Source organism: Xyrauchen texanus, chromosome 44 (assembly GCF_025860055.1).
Source record: "Xyrauchen texanus isolate HMW12.3.18 chromosome 44, RBS_HiC_50CHRs, whole genome shotgun sequence".
Classification (NCBI taxonomy): domain Eukaryota; kingdom Metazoa; phylum Chordata; class Actinopteri; order Cypriniformes; family Catostomidae; genus Xyrauchen; species Xyrauchen texanus.
In genome coordinates this window covers 23288019-23308493 of record NC_068319.1, presented here as the reverse complement: position 1 = coordinate 23308493, position 20475 = coordinate 23288019, and the positions used below count along the sequence as shown (strand labels likewise).

Here is a 20475-nt window from a genome sequence, read left to right as displayed (position 1 = left end):
TATATTTTAGGGCATTTTTTTATTCTAGATAGCATTTTTGCACCAAGCTTCACTTAATTTCTGACCTTGGATCCCACTGTGACAATTTACCCCATATTGTGTGAAAGCATGCAGCAATTGGTCAATTTGTGTTTAATTAATGTATGATTTCCTGGGCAGTAACAGTGGAAGTCTTCAATAGCTTTTTGTAGCCACACAAAAAAAGCTATTGAACTAGAGTATATGAGAGTATATATAGTGTATATAAGCGTGACAACTAGCCCCAGTCACCTCTCTCTATATAAAAGAATAATAATTCAAACATGGATGAAAAGAGCCTAAAAAATCCTCTTCTAAATAAATATAACTCACACCATCTTTTCTGCTTTCTTTGACAACATACATAGGCCTACCAGTTAAAATGTGTTTTTGTTTTATGACCTTTTAAATGCCTTTTTATTTCACTCAGTAACAGATTTTGATTAATTATTTTCTTAAATGCATTTAAGCAACATTATGTCAAACTGATATAACTTATAATACTTTAGTGCATATGACATCAAATAAACAAGAGTTATATCAGAGGTAATCCAAAAGTAATCAGATATGATTCCTCAAATTACATTACAGATTACATTACTGATTGCAATTTGTAAAGCTTTTTGTAATCTGTACCATAAGTACGATTCAGAAGTAATTTACCCATCACTGCACATAAGATGTATTAAACATTTCAAAATGTCAAAAGAGTTATATTTTCCAGAAGGTTATTTCAGCCGAAATGTGATGCGTTTTTCCTTCTTTTGTGTGCTCAGCGCCTAACGCCGTTTCTGATTGGCCGAGGGGAAGATAGACGGGGGCGCGCCCGTGTGACGTTTGAGTTTGGATTGAAGTGGGAGGGATAAAAACTTCAACACCGGCTCTTGTCGCGTGAACATTTGAGGTCAAGTCCACACCGTGCGTCCACAAAATATCATCACTAGAAACATCCCTTTAAGACCGGCGTTTAGAAAGCAGACAAAGTCTGAACCCAACAAGCAAGAATCCGCGAAAGAGATAGACCTAGAAAAGCGCAACAATACCTCGAACATGAACGGACAAATGAACGGTTTTCATAACTCCCTGATTGATGAAGACTGCTTTTTGTTCACGTCAGAGTCTGTCGGTGAAGGACATCCTGGTATGTTTCTCTGCATCACACACACATTTAACGTGGATATATAATGTTATGTGCATAAGGTAAAGACAGCAGCCTGGGAGCGCGAGACCATACAGCTATCACGTGCTAATAGTATAAATCTATTGAAACGTCGGCACGCAAAATACAAATATTTACAGTTATGACAATGTTAGTACGACAATATATTGCGATTAAGAAAAATGCGTTTTCCTTCAACATACACTAATTTGGTTTATGTAGGGTTGATCTGTGTGGTTGGCACAGGATTTGAGGCCCAAAGCTAATCTCGCGGGTATAGGCCGTGAACGCTTTAAAAGGCAATAGGCTGTAGCAGTACTATTATTTTCGTGTTTACCGTTATATAATAATAATAAAAAAGCTAATGGGATGCATCTAATATCCATTGACTTTTTTTCAAATTATGGCTTTGTCCTTTTGGGGTTTGATGCGCGCGCGTGGTGGCCATGTAATCGGCGCATATGTGTTAAGCGTGCAATGCGGACTCGCCCGGTGGAGTGTGTTGTTGTTATGCAGGTTTTCCCGGTTGCGTAAGGCTCTTTCACAGACGTAGACCAGTCCATAAAATAATTGTCTAAATTCAGTGGTGAATACTCGGCGTTATTTACCTTTTTATATTTCTCAGAATTATCCTTACCCAATAGCGTTGGAGACCAGTGTCTGATTACTTGGTACGTATGTGATCTTGTTTCATTGTGGAAACGTCGCTAAATTCTTATTTGACTGTTTATTGCGACTTTGCGTTTTGTTCATCATCTTTGCAGCTGTTTCGTTTTGTCATCCGCGGACACACTTGGGATGCATTTCTCGCTCAACTGCCCCTGTTTGTTGCATCAGCGCGCCTTTTTTCTGCAAGACAAGGAACGCCCCCATGGATCATAAAGCGATTCTATTGGCTAAAAGAACTACTAGAATCCTACGCGGTCGCTGTATTATAGAAACTTTTTTTTATTTTTTTATATCAGTTTAGTATTCAAATATTTTGTATACATTTATAACATTGTGCTTCGTGTTATAGTACCCTTTTTTTATTATTATTACAGATGCTGTTTGTGACAGTAAATTTGGCATCTTCTAACTGGCTGTCTTCATCCACCGCTCTAGTTTTTTCCTCTTACTGTACGTTCACACCAGAAGCGGCGAGAGCGTCCAAATTCGCTCTGGCTGCCCTGCCTTCGACGCTCAAGGACGCTCGTGGACGCTCTGACGTAGTTGAAATAGGCGGCAACGTTTGTTCAGAATGCTTTGTTTTGTGAACTATATTTAAAGGGGGCCGCAATTTAAACATCCAGACATGTCGACCATTTACTTTTTGCCGACCGATCACAAGTAGCGTATATCCTCATGTACTCTTTAAAATGTGAAAATAAGAAATCGATCGATGGCAGAAAGTAATTAAAATTACAGTTGTTTGTTATCAAAATAAAATACATTTGTAATAAAAACTGTGGTCTTGGTCATATATTACAGGGAAACCCGTCACGGCAATAATTCGTTTCTCCATTTTATCTTCGAACGAATGTTTGGTGGGAACCAAAGTTTACACGGTTATGTTCTCTAGACTTCGCTACAGCGGAGCACTTCTATATTCCAATAGGTTGCCGCCGAACCGCGTCACAGCTCATTACCATAATGTTGACTGCACTTGAACTTCCATCTGACGCCCACGCCGCCCAAGACTCGCCGCGCCGCTTCTCGCCGCCGAGAGACGCTGGCTGTCATTGAAAATGAATGACTTCCGGTCGATTTGACGCTCTAGCCGCCTCTGGTGTGAACGTACGGTTATGGAAAGTCATTCAGTTGTAATAGTGGATTTTTTTATTTTGCTCTTGGAGCAAATGGGCAAGTGAAAATAATATTTCCTGTGGTCTCCCATTCACTCCTGTGGGTGGGGTGTGTGGCTGTGGCCGCCTCTTTGGTGCCCCCCACAGCAGGTGGTGCCCTAGGTAGCCATGTAGTTTGCCTATGCCTAGAAATGGCCCTGGGTGTAGTTTTGGAGCAGGGCTCCAAATAAACACTGTGTATAAATGTGACCTCCAACAGTTGCAAGACTTCAGCATTTCGCTGTTCATGAATGAGGCTTAACTTGTAGTGGCCATGTCTTGCACCTGTCTTGCAGGACACAGACAGACCCTTCTCCTTTTGGGGCCGTAGCATATTCTACAAGCCGAAATGGAACATCCGTGTCGAACCTACATCGCAGCCTGAATATTATTTAAATATCTGTGCATCATGTCACATTGTATTTGGAATATATGCTGGATTTATTTTCTCTGTGCATGGCTGACATGGATTATAAATATGTACCTTAATCTCAACATATTTACACACTTTAAAGAACTTAGTTTTTAAAGCTACAATAATTTAATAAATACTTTGAATATACTACCACTTGGCTGTACACTTGCAGAACGACGCAGACACAGAACTGGAAATGCTAACCCGAGCCTATATTGGTTTGAAGTATAAACCGGCCATATGCAAGTATGTGCAAATGCTTCGAGAAGTGAAGTTCGATTTTACAATTTGTTGCGTTCTGAAATGTGTCACAGCGCAGTACCTTGCACAACGCGTTGCCAAAAACAGGGCTATAGCAGGTATTGGCGTAAACTTATGTGGTCAGTCCTCTCTTTCAGTTCAAGTATTGTAAATAATAATTTGATCAATTGTCACACATTATACATACATTTCTGCATGTATATGGTGAAATTATTTTTTACATATCCCAGCTAAGCTGGGGTTAGAGTGCAGGGTCAGCCATGATACGGCACCCCTGGAGCAGATAGGTTCAAGGGCCCAACAGTGGTGTCTTGGTGGTGTTGGGGCTTGAACCCCTGACCTTCTCGTCAGTAACCCAGAGCCTTAACCGCTGGGCCACCACTGCCCTTGTTTTGGTAAAGCAACAGTTTGAAGAACCTTGCAAAGCCAATTCAATCCTAAACATGTTGATAATTAGCTGCACGAATAATAATGCATCCGTTTTAATTGCACAAACATTTGAAGGTAAATCTGTTGCCTCACTGAGGTTTACCGTCACTGGAATGTAAGACCTCCTGTTTTGTACAATGGGACTGTGTGCATGTTCTGGCTAGTTATATGCGTATAAGTGAGAACCGTGTTTCTGGCCTAAGTACTTTATTGCTTGATGGAAGAATCACCAAGCTTATTTATTTTCAACAGGTCATGTGGGCCAATATGGATAAGGTTTCATTTTTGTCTTCCACTGACTTTTGACGACCCTACTCATGGTGTGAACTTTATACCCTCTCGCGCAACTGCCCCCGACTGTTGCGTCAGCGTTTCTCTTGAATGAGCTTGAGTGCAGTTCTAAGTACTGATGGTGTGGGGGAGGGTTTGCAGCCACACTGCAGCTGATTAGGTTGGCTTACGTCTGCCCTATATATAGATTGTTACTACAGGGGCTGCAGTGGACTGGCAGCTATGGGCATTCCTGATTCAACTGGAGACCTTACTGCAGTAAAGCAGAGACCGTACCAGAGATATTCTTATAGAGCTGGTGGTGGCAACCTCAGTGTATTTGTTATTGGAAAAATTGTAACATTAGCAATTCTCAACTATGATCACGTGCCCCATTTATTTTGATCATTTAATGACCCTGATGTCATTCAAGAGCTTCTTGAAGTTTACCAAAAGCTGTTACTTTTGGCAGAGACCATATAAATAGTTGGTAGTAGGGATGCACCAATGTACTGGCTGCTGATATTTATCGGCCAGTTATTGACCAAATTTAAACCATCTGCAAATAATTTAAACATGAAAACGCTGGCACGAAAACCAATGGGTTACATAATTATTACACTCTTTGTAAAAACAGTGAATTCGGGGACCTGGGTAGCTCAGCGAGTAAAACGCTGACTACCACCCCTGGAGTCATGAGTTTGAATCCCAGGGTGTGCTGAGTGACTCCAGCCAGGTCTCCTAAGCAACCAAATTGACCTGGTTGCTAGGGAGGGTAGAGTCACATAGGGCAACATCCTTGTGGTCTCTATAATGTGGTTCACTCCTGGGCACATGAGTTGTGCGTGGATGCCACGGAGAAAAGTGAAGCCTCTACATGTCTCTGTGATAACGCGCTCAAGTCACATGATAAGATGCATCCTCCGCCAAAGTGTCCAGTTTTGAAGGGGTTATCCGGTCGCATGACTTATGCGAATATTGAATTCCTAAAAAATTTGTTTGAGTTTATTTGGTAAATGATTCCATCATTTGTGCATATTTCTTATCGAATAAGAAATGTATCCTCCCTGCATTTTACAAATGTTATTCGCATATATATATATATATACTTTGATTTTCCATCCAGCAGTTTTGTGATATCCCAAAATGCTCACAAAATACATGGATGAAAACCCAGTTACAATTTTGCCTGATATGTACACTGTAATTGGCCGATTTAATGATTGGACTACTCGTATTTTAATTCCAGATAAAATTTGTGACCAGATCAGTGATGCCGTGTTGGACGCCCACCTCAAACAGGACCCTGATGCCAAAGTAGCATGTGGTGAGTGTCGAATTATGCTTTCCCACACAGTTTTATCCACATAGCACTTTTTAGTCTTCACGGGTGTTCCCTGACCCCTATCAGTTTAACCCCTCTGCGTTCCTCCTGACAGAGACTGTTGCTAAGACTGGAATGATCTTGTTGGCCGGTGAGATCACCTCTCATGCTTCAGTGGACTATCAGAAGGTTGTCAGGGATACCATCAAGCACATTGGCTACGATGACTCTTCAAAAGGTATAGCAGCATCAGATTACAGAGGGAAGGGTATATCTTGTGTTTTAAAGGTAGAGGTTTATATTTAATTAGACTTATTGTATTTTAGGGTTTGACTACAAGACCTGCAATGTGCTTGTGGCTCTTGAGCAGCAGTCACCTGATATTGCTCAGGGAGTTCACCTTGACCGCAATGAGGAAGACGTAGGAGCTGGGGACCAGGTAAGAGCTGGACAAGATGTGTTTTTGTTAGCACCTAGGATATCATTATGGAATCTCTGTTATGCAGACAAAAAACTAGCAGTGGAAATTTTGTTAACTAATTTGCAAAAGAAATAACTACACTGGAGCTTTAAGGGTAATTCTTGCAATGCTTGTCAAGACCGTTTCATGTCCATATATTTAACCCCAAATCAAGAAAGTTTATTTTACATGAATGTAATGAAGTCTGCTTTTACAACAATAAAGATTTTGCATTGTCATTTTCTCAGCACTGCAATGCTTCTGAATGTTTTACATTGAACTATTTCTAGTGTTTTCAATGGTTATCATTACAGTAAAACAGTCCTGCTTTACAGTAAAAAAAACATTCTGTGAAACTGAAGGATAGTACCAAAGGAGATAAATACCATTTGTAAAAAAAAGAAAAAGGGAAACAAACATTATTTTAATGAAAATATCATGACCATTTTTTAATGCCCCTAAAAGAGAATTTTCTTGAAGGGTTTAGTGAAAATCACCCATAAATGTGCACTACTATACAAGTAAAATTAAATAACTTTGTGAATTGTCAAAAGTACCTAATGTAGCTGAATCATAAATGCCTTGATTTAGTAAATGTAGCAGTTAGATGGCAAATTCATTGGTGGCAAGTACTGCAGTGTGTTGTGCACTTTGAAGAATACAACTTTGAAATATTAACTTGAAAGTGAACCTAGTATTTAAGGAAGGTTAATGCTTTGACACTTTATGCATCATAAAATTCAATTAAAATATAACTAGTGAAACTCTACTGTGAACAAACATGTATTTGGTTAGGAGGAAAGCTGCAAGATCCTTATTGGATTTTTTTATTTTGTTCTAGGGCCTGATGTTTGGTTATGCCACTAATGAGACTGAGGAATGTATGCCACTCACCATTGTTCTGGCACACAAGCTGAATGCCAAAATGGCTGAGCTACGCCGCAACGGCACCTTGCCTTGGCTGCGACCTGACTCCAAGACCCAGGTGAAGTAGCACAACATAAACCTAGTTCTTTATTACTATAGGGCAGGTGTTTGGGACTCATACAGGTATCATTAGTTTGCTTGGGGAGGTGAGGACTGAACCTTCCATTTCTAGTTTAGGTGTATCTAACAATCTGTGTCTTCTCTAGGTGACTGTCCAGTACAGGCAGGATCGTGGTGCCATGCTCCCAGTACGTGTGCACACCATCGTAGTGTCCGTGCAGCATGATGAAGAAGTGTGTCTGGATGAAATGCGGGATGCTCTGAAGGAGAAGATTGTGAAAGCTGTGGTTCCCAGCGTCTATCTGGATGATGACACCATTTATCACCTACAGCCCAGTGGACGCTTCGTCATCGGAGGCCCACAGGTTCTAACTATTAGAATAACACTATGCAATTTTCAGGAGAACAGGGTTTTCATGGTCAAAGAAAACATGGATATATTTTTTTTAACTGGATGTTTCCATGCTTGGAAAAATTTGTGAAAATGAATGCAATTTTAATATCATTCTAAAGTAAAAATTAGGCAAGGAAATTTTCTAGAAGTAATGGAAATATTTTTTTTGCAGTTATGCCCTGCTCTAAAATATTTATTTGGATAGAAATTGCTGCCTTTGCATTTAATTTCCTTAAATTATTATTCTGTAACCTTCATGGAATAATCATGGAAATTTGTTGGTCAGATGTGTGGGAACCCTGGGAGATTTGGGAAGCTGTTTGAGTCAGTTTTGCCGCACAAGGGTTTTTGTTCTTCTTAAAATTTGATTATTACCATGTCAAGCAAAATTGGATAAGATATTAAGTCTTATTTTAAGATAGATCTGAACTTTAGACTTTAAAACATAAGAAATCTGCCAATAGGGTAAGCAAAATAAATGTATTTTTCCTTTCAATTAAGTTTGTTTTTCTTACCCCATTTCTCTTTTTTTTTTTTCTTGTTTTAAGAATAAATCTCACTAAATTTGATTTAGATTTCTCTCAAAACAAGACATGCCAATTTGCTTGTCAAGTAAATAAGTCACATTTTAAGAGTCTTTATCTTTTTACTGGAAAAAAAGATGTGTATATACTTGTCTTAAATCATTTTTGTGGTGCATGATTATACAGTTTATTTCCACAGTTTTGGTGGAAAGGCGTTTGCTGTTAGACTCCTAACCCTTTATACCATTTTACAGGGAGATGCTGGTTTGACTGGTCGTAAGATAATTGTTGACACTTATGGAGGCTGGGGTGCTCATGGAGGTGGAGCTTTCTCTGGAAAGGATTACACTAAAGTTGACCGCTCTGCTGCATATGCTGCCCGCTGGGTTGCCAAGTCTCTGGTCAAGGCTGGTCTGTGCAAGCGTGTGCTGGTCCAGGTGAGCATTTATATCCATTAAGAATGTCTAATTATTTAAGACCTTGTGTACACAGACTATAGTGTTGTCTTTGCCTTTTTTGTTTTCTTCAGGTGTCTTATGCCATTGGTGTGGCCCACCCTCTGTCCATCTCCATCTTCCACTATGGAACCTCCCAGCAGAGCGAGAAGGAGCTGCTAGAGATTGTAAAGAAGAACTTTGACCTCCGTCCTGGCGTGATTGTCAGGTAAAGTGTATTTCTCAGGGGCAGCCAATAGAGAGGCCTGTATTTACATAAGCTGCGTCCGAAGTTGCGTAGACTATAGTAATGCACTGTATTTGATGAACTTGCTTTTCTGCTGATTAAAAAAAAACTGGTCAAGTATGTTCTTTAGGTATGCAGGCGAGTAGTATGAATATATTCCGGAAGTACTTCATCCAGGAACATGGGCGTTGTCCGGTGACCCTGAATATATGATGTAAAAACGGCAACCACGAAAATAATAATAATTTACGCTCAAGGAATAACTTAATATATTTAGCACTCGCAGTTAAAGAGCTGTCCGACTCATGGTTTTCTGCCATTTTATCTCATAAATGAGATGATTGCCATGGCTTTATGGAATAGTAAAGGGTCCAGTCGATCTGCACTTCATAATCTCATTGGAAATCGTAGATCATCTGGGTATTTCTCGCTGACTGTTTAATAAACACTGACGATTCGGACATACTAGATAGTAGGTAAGGATGGATATTCGGACGCAGCAAGAGTGTTGGGGGAGGTTTTTTTTGTAACCATAAAGCATAGTGCTCTGTTCTATGCTCCTATGTTTCCTGGGTTTGCAGGGCTCAACAATAAGGATTGTTTTTTCTTTTTTCTGCTGTTCCAGTCAGTTCAGCTTTTTATTTACCCCACCACAAAAATGTATTTGTTTGTCAGGAAAGCGTTGTGTAAGCTTTTTCTAGAAAATGGTGTATGGTCAAAAACATTTATTTTCAATCTAACTGATGCTTCCAACACTAAAGTCACTCTCGCAATTTCATCAAAATCTGTCGGCCAGCTAGATAACTGTACCTTGATGACAGTTATCTGGCCATCCTTATTGTTGAGTACTGGTCAGGTCTGTAACCGTTAAATGTTAGAAAGCTTAACTGACTTTTGGGCAGGACGTCATGCTTTCTGCATTGCAATTGTCTCACTCTGTTTCCTGTATAATTCTAGAGAGCTGGACCTGAAGAAGCCCATCTACCAGCGCACCGCCGCCTATGGCCACTTCGGCCGTGAGTCCTTCCCCTGGGAAGTTCCTAAAAAGCTTAAGTACTAAATCTGTACACCCCCCCCCTCCTTTCATTGGGCAGTAGGTGTACATTACAGAGAAACCTACTCAACCTGTGGAGGGGGGAGATGAACCAAAACCCCTCAATCCTATCCTCAAACCAATTCCCAAAGCTAAATTAAATGTCCTTTCCCCCTTCAACAACGCTTTCCCCATACAACTGAAACCTGTTCTTCTGCTGTTTTAAGTTTTTTTTTAGATCTGTGGATGACTCATGGATTTTGTTTTACTTTTTTATTTTATAATGCCCTCTTCACCCACTTCTCTTCATCCCTTCCTTCTTTACCTACTTGCTTGAAAGTTCAAGTGATGGCACAAATGGGGGTCAAGGTTGGATTGTAATGCTATGCATTGCTAGCTGAAGCACTGAACCCTCCGTTTTTGTTTTGCCAACTTAAATAACCAATGTTTAAAGTGGGAGTGCACCTAAAAATTCTAATTATGTAGAAATTTACTTGCCCTCTTGTTTTTCCATACCTGTATTCCGTGAAACACAAAATGTGATGTTAAGCGGAATTTAGTCTTGATCACCAATCATTTTCATTGTGCAAAAAAAAGGACTCCATGAAAGTGAATGATGACTGAGGCTAATATTCAGCCTAACATTTTCATGTGTTTTCCACAGAAGAATTGAAGTCACATGAGTTTGGAAAAACATGTGGGTGAGTAAATTACCATTTTCATTTTTGGGTGAACTGTTTCTTTAACATTTTCCAGGTTGACCACTTAACATATACCATCAAAACCTCTCGTTAAATGTAGGCTGAATGTTCAAAAACCTGTCTTCAGTTGGATTTAACACATACATTTAAGTTACATAGTGCAGGGTTTGGATGAGAATTTTTAAAAGTTTTACATTAAAATGTGTACGGTTATGGTGGTTACGTCCTAGTCACTGCAGGCCATATTTGTTTTTCTGACGTGTTACAGAGAAGTCAGAAGCTGCTACCAACCTTTGTGGTTCTGTAGGACTTGTGACAACCATTCCCCAAATCCCCCCCCTCCCAAACTACTCCATTCTGAATGGTGATTCTATATAAAACATCCTTGGAGCTGTTTGTGATGTTCTACTAGACCACGGTGGAGGCAAAGCACTCCCCCTCTGTGTGCAGCGACAGCGGGTGTAGCTACAGAGAAGCCCTGCTCCCTCACTGCCTCAAAGGGGCTGCCTCCACCTTGACTTCCTCCATACTTGAAAAACTAAACCTAATATTTGCTTGGTGGTCGTCTTGAGCCTTGGCGTCATTACAGAAAAGCCCGGGAACCTCAAGGTCAATGCCTACGTTTTGTATATGAAAGGAATCGTTTTTAAAAATTAGTATTTTTTTTTATTTGTTTCAACACCATTGTCGTGGTGTATTTCCCACCTGCCCTCCTGTGGCGTCCCTAGGTGTCCTACAGAAAGCTTTGGGCTCTCGACACAGAGTGGCACTGGTACTGTGACAGTTGTTACTTTTTTTTTTTTTTATCAGAGTGAAGGCAGATAGATGAGACAGACCATATGCACTCGTGCACAATGTTTTATTTTTGGGACTCCCGAGATTTCCCACGGACAGAAGCAAGTCTGGCCGGTGTTGTACAGAGAAACCGGCTTTGTTTACATGCTCTCTCTGTTGGGTCCGTGCGGCTTGCAGACTTTTTTTATTGATCATCTTCTGTTTTTACTTCATATGAATTTTGTTTTAAATTCCAGAGATTGGTGCATCAGACAGGTTACTGAAAGAGTAGAAGTGCCTTTTTTTTTTTTTTTTTATATATATTGTTTTCTTTTCCCTCTTCTTACACCCCCCGCCCCCCCTTCACCTGCTTTCCTATACCCTTACCTCTCGTGATGTGTGTGAATCCACAGCGAATTCCTGAATACTCTTCCTTACATGCTCCATGATGTTCTGTCCCTTGTCAGTAAACTGAATAAAAAATCTGGCCTTGTGTTGTGATGTTTTATGGGATCTCACATTTGTCATATCAATTTTGTTTTAACATTGATGCATGAACATTGAGAGATGGTGGCCATTGGCAATACCAAGTACTATAAAGGCCAAGATCACACACATTACTTTCAAAACCACAAAAGTAGACCAAAGTGCTGTACAGAGATAAAATGAACATTGCATTTAAAAAATCTGACTAAAAACAATTGTCACAATAAGCCAGTTTTAAAATACTAATTCAAAAGCCAGTGAGAATAAATTGGTCTTAAGGCTGCCCTTAAATGCATCAAGGATTTAATAACAGGAGGCAAATCATTCCATAATCTCAGCGCCACAACAGTAAAATCAGGGTCACCCACGTACTTCAACCGAAACTGGGGAACACTGAGGCACAGCATGGTCAGTAGAACGGAGTTGAAATGTACTCTAGTGCCCATCCATGCAGTGCTTTTAATATGAATAAAACCTTATGGATTCAAAATTTCATTGGCAAACCAATATAATGTCAATAAATGTATGCTAATATTTTTGTGCATTTTACTGGGAATAAAATGGGTCCCTTTTGCCATTTAACATATTTAAAAGACATAATTTTAATTTGTCAATGGTGACTTATTTAAACGATTATTTTTTTATTTAATTATTTCTGAACCGCAAATAACCTGACTATTTTTGTTTATAATTAGCAACTGATCATTGTCAGTCTTTTAAGAGATTTACATTTTTTACAAGGAGCACCGTCCATGACTGCTTGTATTTTTAGCATGTTAAGATGTGTGGAAGGAGAATTCATCCAAACATATGCAGATATTTGCTTTATATAGCCTGTTGTGTTTATACATGCAAGTATAAATAATTTAGGATCAATCCACCATCAGTAATTCTATGGTTGAGTGGAATTCGTGTAACTGATCTCAATACTATTTACTAATATTAAAAAGTAATGGTGTCTTTTTTCTGTTAATGTCAGTTTTAGATTTACTGCTTTCTAAAAAAGAAAATTGTTTGAACCAACAACCATTATTTCCAAGGAAAGCAACACTTTTGTGTTGTTTTACTGTTAATAAGTCAGTGTTGTGATGTTCATGGCATTAATTTAAAATTGTTATTTGCATACCTGAAAAAGTCTTAGAAAGAATAAAATCACAAAATGTGTGCGTGTTTGTGTGTATATAGTAGAGATGCACTGATATGAAAATCTTTGGCCAATGCCAATAAACTATAGGTGATACTGATATTTTGCTACTTACCTTGTTTTTTTGGGATTGTTTTACTTAGAGGTGCAAAAGTGTTTTTTTTTTGTTTTGTTTACTTTTCTAACATTAATTTCCAATACATGTAATTTTTATAACTTAGAAGTCCAAGTCTGCTGTTTTGATTGGTTTCCGTAAATCTCGCATCCATTTATGCCGTTTTTTTACACATTAATGTGAGAACGAGAAGTAATATTTAATTTTATTTCTATGTTCTTAGGAGTACTATCCCTTGTTATATATAAGCGTTTTCACGATTTTTACTGATATGCTGATGGTTTTATTTTGGTCAATAATTGGCCGATACATGGGTGCATCCCTAGTATATAGTAAATATTTTTCCAGATGTTCTCGGTTATAAAACATTTAATTATCTAGAAATTGCTTTTTGTGAGTACAGTCTCTAAAAATTGATTCGAAAAAATCCTTGTGCAGTAATCCCTACTGAAAAGCCATGGAAATGTATTGGGCAAAAGCAGGGGGGACCCTGTAGTCAGTAGATAAAGATCTGACCCGAAGCTCATTCTTTCATTTGTGAGAAGCTGTTCTTGGTTTAATTTCAACATTAACTTTAAAGTCAAATAAAAAAAAAACTGGTGGTGTAAAATACATATTCCAGTTCAGTGTTATAGTCTTGTTTTTTTTGTAACAAGTTATGCAAACCAATATGAGCAACACTAACTTGCAAAATATGTACCGTTATGAAGTAATAAGAGGGATTTTCTGTGAGTATTGTTCTAAGACTCTGTTTGAAGCCTAGCAGAGGATAAGGATATTGCTGCAGAAGAGGAAATAAAACAATACAGTTTAAAAAGATAGATGGGCAAACCACAGACATGAGCTGATTTCTATATGTGGTGCCCACAGTTTTACAGCTACATTATTTGTACCAGAATCCAGCTCCCAGTTTTATTCAGAAAAGACTTGGACTGTAATACAAGCTTACTGCATAGTGCGCATTATATATTGTGTACTGTCTATTCTATTTTAAAAAACTCTAAGTGAAGTATGCAACAATAAACAAGTCAGACAATTAAATATTTTAAATCAGCAATAAAATCTAACAACTATCATAGTATCATAAATTGTGCTGCTTTGACTCTAATCACAAAAAAAATAATTTAGGCTAGTCTACTAATACACACATGCTTTCTTCAGTAAACAGACATACAAAAGCTGTGCGTTTCCCTGAAAATAATTGCACACCTTAGAACGTTCTCAACCAATCAGAATCAAGCATTCAACAGCCCTGTAGTATAAGTATTGTTAATAATGTGTAAGTTACACTCGCTATTTAAAATATAAAAGTAACAAGTAGCAACTAGATATTGCAAACATTATTCAAGAGGAAATGTCAAAGCTAATATGGATCGTGAAAACATAAAATTGTGTACTCGGTCATGTGAATTATTGAATGTGAGTTTTTAAAATATTTGCCATGAATGGACCAATCGCCAACCTGTGTTTCAGAACAGCATTCTGAGATTATATTATTCTCACTACAATTGAACAAAGCGGTTATCAGAGTTACCGTAGACTTTGATAAATGAAGATCAGCAGTTACAAAAATACTCAAACCAGCCCGTCTGACACCAACAATCATGCCACATTCCAAATCACTTAGATCACATTTTTCCCCATTCTGATGGTGGATGTGAACATTAACTAAAGCTCCTGATGTGTATCTGCATGATTTTATGCACTGCTGACACATGATTGGCTGATTAGATAATCGCATGGATGGTCGTTGGTGTCAGACGGGCTGATTTGAGTGTTTCTGTAACTGCTGATCTTCATTTTCACACACAACAGTCTCTAGAATTTACTCAGAATGGTGCCAAAAATATCTAGTGAGCGTCAGTTCTGCAGACAGAAACTGGTTTGAACAGACTGGTTTGAACTGACAAAGTCTAAGGTAACTCAGATAACCACTCTGTACAATTGTGTAGAGAAGTATATCATCTGCTGTTCTGAGATGCGGGTTGTTGATGTTTTGGTGGCACAAGGGGGACCTACACAATATTGGGCAGGTGTATTTTATATTGTGCTGGGTGATGTAAGTGTGTGCTTCATTTTTATAGGTAAATGTATTTTTTCCTCTGGTTGTATGCAATTCTGGGGTGATCATTCTGTGCATGCATACGAGTCAAAATTACTGGTTATCTTAAATTTGATTCTTCTCTTTCTGAATAATAGAATGTTAGGAGAGAAGTTCAAGATGCCTTGGAAAAAAGTCACATACTGTAAATTTGCAAATCGTAGGTAATGCGATTTCTACATGCAGTGTTTTCAGAGAGAAAATTCACTGAAAGCCTGTTGACAAGATATCAATCCATTCTGAAAGAGAAAACCTTCAAATGTCCTCATGCGTGACCCCATCATTTTCACTCAGTGTGGTTTTTGACAGGAAGGAGTGATCTCTTGCTGAGGGCAAAATTCCACAGGATAGTGAATGACAAAAATAGTACAATTTAATAACCCAGAACCTCCCCACATACACCCAGTTTCTTCAAACAATCAATCACCGTTGAAAGAAATGTTATTTAACTGAAACAAAGGGATTGAGTAATATTTTAGTAATAAAAAAGGGATGCTGACTTACGGATTGGCCCCATTCACGTCCATTGTAAATGCCTCACTAGAACCCAGTTTGTTTCAAACTGACAATACCATACATTCATAATGCCTGTAATAGCAACCCAATGTGCAATAAAAAGATGTGATTGATGAAGATACAGTATGACGCTGGACTGATGCTTCTCTGTCAGTTCTGACGTGTTGGCAATATGAGATAATGTAAGAATTGTGTAACAAGTACAGGAATTTACACTGTAATGTCAGTTACTGTACCGTACTCTTACAGTGTAGTTTGAAGTAATTGACAGGTTACCTTTTCAGATTGGGGTGAGTAATTACATTCACTTTTAGTTATTTAGCAAAGTGACTGACTTACAAATGACAGACTCACAAATTTGTCACAGTCCTGTAATTTGTAGTACAGTAGTTATGCCTTTGTTTACTGAATCACTTTGTGGACATTGATAGCGGCCCTCTTCCTCCCTCTGTTGCCCACATCTGTTCACTGTTACAAATTCATTGTTTGGTTCCTCTTCCTTGCAGTCTATCCTGCACTATGTTTACAAATTGCAAAGGTTCATACACACTCTGAATGCATATGGTACATACTGTAAACAGTAGTGGTTACATATTATATTAATTGCCAATATTTTGTTTTCAAATTAATTTTGTTTTCCTGTTCTGAACATGTGATTTATTGTAGATGTTGATATTTTACAACCAGTCTATAGATATGCCAAATGATTAATTGATTAACCATTAAGAACAGTTGGATGAAATGATACTCAAACATATTCAAACAAATAAGAACAGATGCAAATGAAAAGTTTGATGGCAGTAGCATTATGAAAGGCAGTTATTTTCAATGAAAGTTATTTATAGATGAAACACTTATTTGTTGTGGTGAAAACATTACTTTGTGATTTTGTCAAATGAAAATATGTTGAAATGCTTGGAAAAAGCAGCATTTTTGATGATCTTTTGTGATATTAGTACAAAGTGTTTTGAAAAAGTATCACTTGTTAAAATAGTACCAAAGCAAATGTAAAAAAAACGAGTTACAAGTCAAAATACATTTTTGTGGTAATCAACATTATGCCAAAAATGCTGTTGATTGAGCTTAACTTGCATTGAACCTGGAATGTTCCTTTCAACCTAAATATAGAGCTGACCATTTAGCTTATTTGCAGTTTTGCCATTGGCTAGGGCAGTGTCAAGCATCACAAGCTTAACATTTTCTGTCCTGCAAAATAATTTACCATGGTAACCACAGTTTAGTCCAAAATACTATAGTCAAGTTATTGGTAAAACTGACAAATAAATATGGAATCTCAAACATTTTCAAAATCATTCTGCTTTAAATGTATTTTACCTTTATATATTTATTTTTAATGACAGTGGTGGCTAATACTAAGCTTAGTACCAAAAACTGTAGTATCTACGATCATTTAGCAGAAACTGGTTACCATGGTAAATATTTTTAATAACTTCTACCTTAACAAATAAAAAAATGTGCCATTTTAATTTTAAACTGCATGTTATAATCTATAGTTTTATTAATATTCTAGATGATATTGATAATAAACGGTGACTTTGAATTGACCTCTTTGCTGCCTTGTGCAAGCCACTAAAAGACTGATAAAGTATCATATAAGCTCAGTGATGCAGCTTGAGTAATGTTTACACATTTTCTTAAAATAACAACTTCCCCAAAAACATGGTTTTATAAGAGGTCAGTTCTATTTTATCTTGTTTGCTGAAGATATTATCTTTGAAAAGCAAATATAACGTCCAGGAAATTTGGGAAATGTATTGGAAAACTCTTTAGTCCAAAAGGTCAGCACTTTTGTGAGTCTATAAATAGATACTATAAAATACAGTTCATTGACACGTTGAGATAGCATGCAGATAGGGTGTTGGATCTTTAAAAAAAATCCTGTTTGGAAGCTTTCACCTTTGACTCTATGACTGAAAAACCAACAACATTATTTCAGCACTGAAAATTGGTCAATAAGACGATGTAAACTGGGTTTGTAAGTTCAAATGTTCATGTTGATTTTTTTTCTTATTTATATTTGACATTGATAAAGGGGCACCAAACATACGTATATGGTTATGATATTAATAGGAGCTGCTATCTGTGGATAAAGTTTGTAAAAGGTTATGTAAATGAGGAAACAGTTAGAAACAATGCCCAGGAAATAAAATAATTTATGAATTGCCACTTGGCAAACATTTGCCATTAACATGGATGGCTGTAAATCGACTTATCCTCACACACTCATCTGACAGAAGGAATCTGTAATAGTTACATAGAAAATTGAAATGAATAAAATTAAATATTCTGATTCATAATGTACTTTATGTTGATCAATCTGTATTATTTTCTTTACACCATGTAAGTAACATAAAAGACTTCCAAAGTTTTTTTGATGCCTTACGATAGCTTTGTGTGAGGAACAGACTGTAATTAGAGGCATTATTCACTGATAATCTTGCCTTCCAGCACTGCTCTCAAATCTCATTGTATACAATCTGGCTCCTCAAGACACATTGGGCCAGGTTTGACGCCAATGACATGACACACAAGAATCAATTATTTTTGATGTCACAAATCCATATTTTTCTAATGAACATATGGCATCAGAAGACATATGGGCTTCTTTTATGGTGCTTTTTCATCATTTCTGGAGATTGAAACCCCCATTTCCCATTCATTTTAAAGCAGATTTATATTTGCTAACAACATTCAAAACATATATTAAAGGTGCTATAAGCGATTTTCTTTTTTCATAGAAAAGTGTGCAAAAATTGCTCCTTTAAAAATATGAATGAAATAAGCGTCCAGAGATATCTCACCAGTCTCTGTGACAGCTGTAGGTTTGGAAACAGCAAACAAAAACATGTCTGCGGACATTGACACGTTTCACCTGTCAATCATTGATTCAGATTTTTTGTCAGTTGAGGGTGCTATTGTGCCACTGTTACAATAGTTGCCACTAGCAACAGAAACAAACAATGCTGCCGTTTTGCTGGTTTTTGTCTCAATATTATCTTTGGAGGGCGGGGTTTGGAATGGGGCGTGGCTAATTGGACAGCTCAGTCACGTGAAAGCTTCAGAACGCTAAATCGCTACCGCACGGTCCAAAGGGGGGCGCTATATTGCAAAAAAAGTTTACGCTTAAAATGTTGAAGTCTGTATATGTAAGGCATATTAGGTATCATTAGAAAGCTAAGAATCTGAACTTTTCAGAGGTATCCATCACTTTTACATTTATGTCACTTAAAATAACTAAATAATTTATAAAATTATTAAATAAAAATAATGCTTTTACTTTAGGAAGGTCTCTAAAAATTTTACATGTTTACATGTCTGTGAGCTTGCTTGACTGAATAATCTAATGTTATATCTTAGTTGTCCAGAAGAAAAATATGCCATCAAGAAGGAAAAGCATGCTAAACAATCAATCAAATATGAAAATATGTTTTCGACTTATGATGATAAAAAGGGGAGGCTTTCTCAGCTTTCAAATGAGCTAAATATTCACTCAAGAATATTGCTTGAACCAAAAACTAGACTGAATGTCTATGGATGAGCACATATTTGAGGGCTAAAAGGCATTAGAGTGCCACCAATATTTCATAACTATATATTATGATGGAAAAAAATTTTTTCTAGTGCTTTCTTCCACCTAGTTGAATAAAATTAGACTATTCAAAGTGAGATTGACCAGAATTATATGCTTACAAATTTAGGGCAACAACATTTTATTTTTTTCAACAATTTTTTTTTTTTTTAAGAAATTCTGTTTATCATAAGATTATAAACACATACAATAATATTTAGACTTGAAGCAGTAAATTTTGTCCGACATGAACCGGCACCACCATCGCGTAACCGTGACGTATACCAACAAAGTACCACAAGAGGGATTGAGAGCAGCCGGCTGGTGCAGTTGCTCCAGATGAGCTTCATGAGCTCTAATGACGACACAGCTCATTCATAACTGGCCAGACTCACAACGTGATAACAGTTACGCTTGAATTCATGGGCTACGTTCGCAATTGCATACTTCACACTCTTACTACTTCTGCAATGTCAGTCTTTGGCAGAAATAAGAGTAGTATGTACCTGCCATGACCGGCTCCTTCTCTCAAGCTTCACACAGATTGGGCCTCAAAAATGTCCAGGAAACAGGAAAATACCTGATTTCAAAATGTGTACCTCAAACTATGAATTTAGTTATCTTAAATCAACTAAACAGAAATTCAATTAATATTGAATGCAGTGTTTAATAATTTAATTAACAATACAACAGAGTCATCTGTTGGAGGGCTTTGGTAGTACCTGACAGAACAACTACTTGATTAACCATGTCTGATATGCATACTGAGGGATAGGGTTACTAACATGAAAGATATCTCTAATCATGCGACTTTTACAAGTGACAGTGGAGATACTTGACTGCCAGACAGTAAAATAGGCACACACACACACAAAATATTTACATTAAACGAGGGACCTGAGCTATATCTAGGGACCACAATATTGTCAGAGACTGGGGGGGTGGACTTTTTAAATAAGTAACTGTGGAATAATGAAGGCCCCTTTTAAACTTCTTTTGTTGGGGTAGCTGCAGCTGCTCCCTGTTCAAAGGATGTTTTCTATAGGAATGTGTTTCCTGTCTCTATTCTCACGTTTCACATGTAGCTCAAACATGTATGTCAACCCCATACAAGGTAAAGAACTATTTCATTGGTGGGGGTCCAGTGGAATGTGTTTTTTCTGGACCATATAACAAAGTGCTGAACAATAAACTTTGAAGAAGGATCTGATAACATTGGGTGTCTGTGTCATTTCTTTCTTCCCTCAGCTGAGCCGTATCGAGACAGGGAT

General features: G+C 37.6%; 1 protein-coding gene across 1 annotated transcript; it reads left to right on the top strand.

Annotated features, from left to right (window-relative positions):
* Positions 1–881: 881 nt before the first annotated feature.
* LOC127636287 (S-adenosylmethionine synthase) lies at positions 882–12050 on the top strand. The gene is made up of 9 exons (XM_052116739.1): positions 882–1159; positions 5625–5702; positions 5815–5937; positions 6026–6138; positions 7001–7144; positions 7293–7511; positions 8319–8501; positions 8594–8727; positions 9703–12050. Exons 1-9 carry the CDS (start codon positions 1069–1071, stop codon positions 9803–9805), a joined length of 1188 nt encoding a protein of 395 aa, XP_051972699.1. The 5' UTR covers positions 882–1068; the 3' UTR covers positions 9806–12050.
* The last annotated feature ends 8425 nt before the right edge of the window (positions 12051–20475 follow it).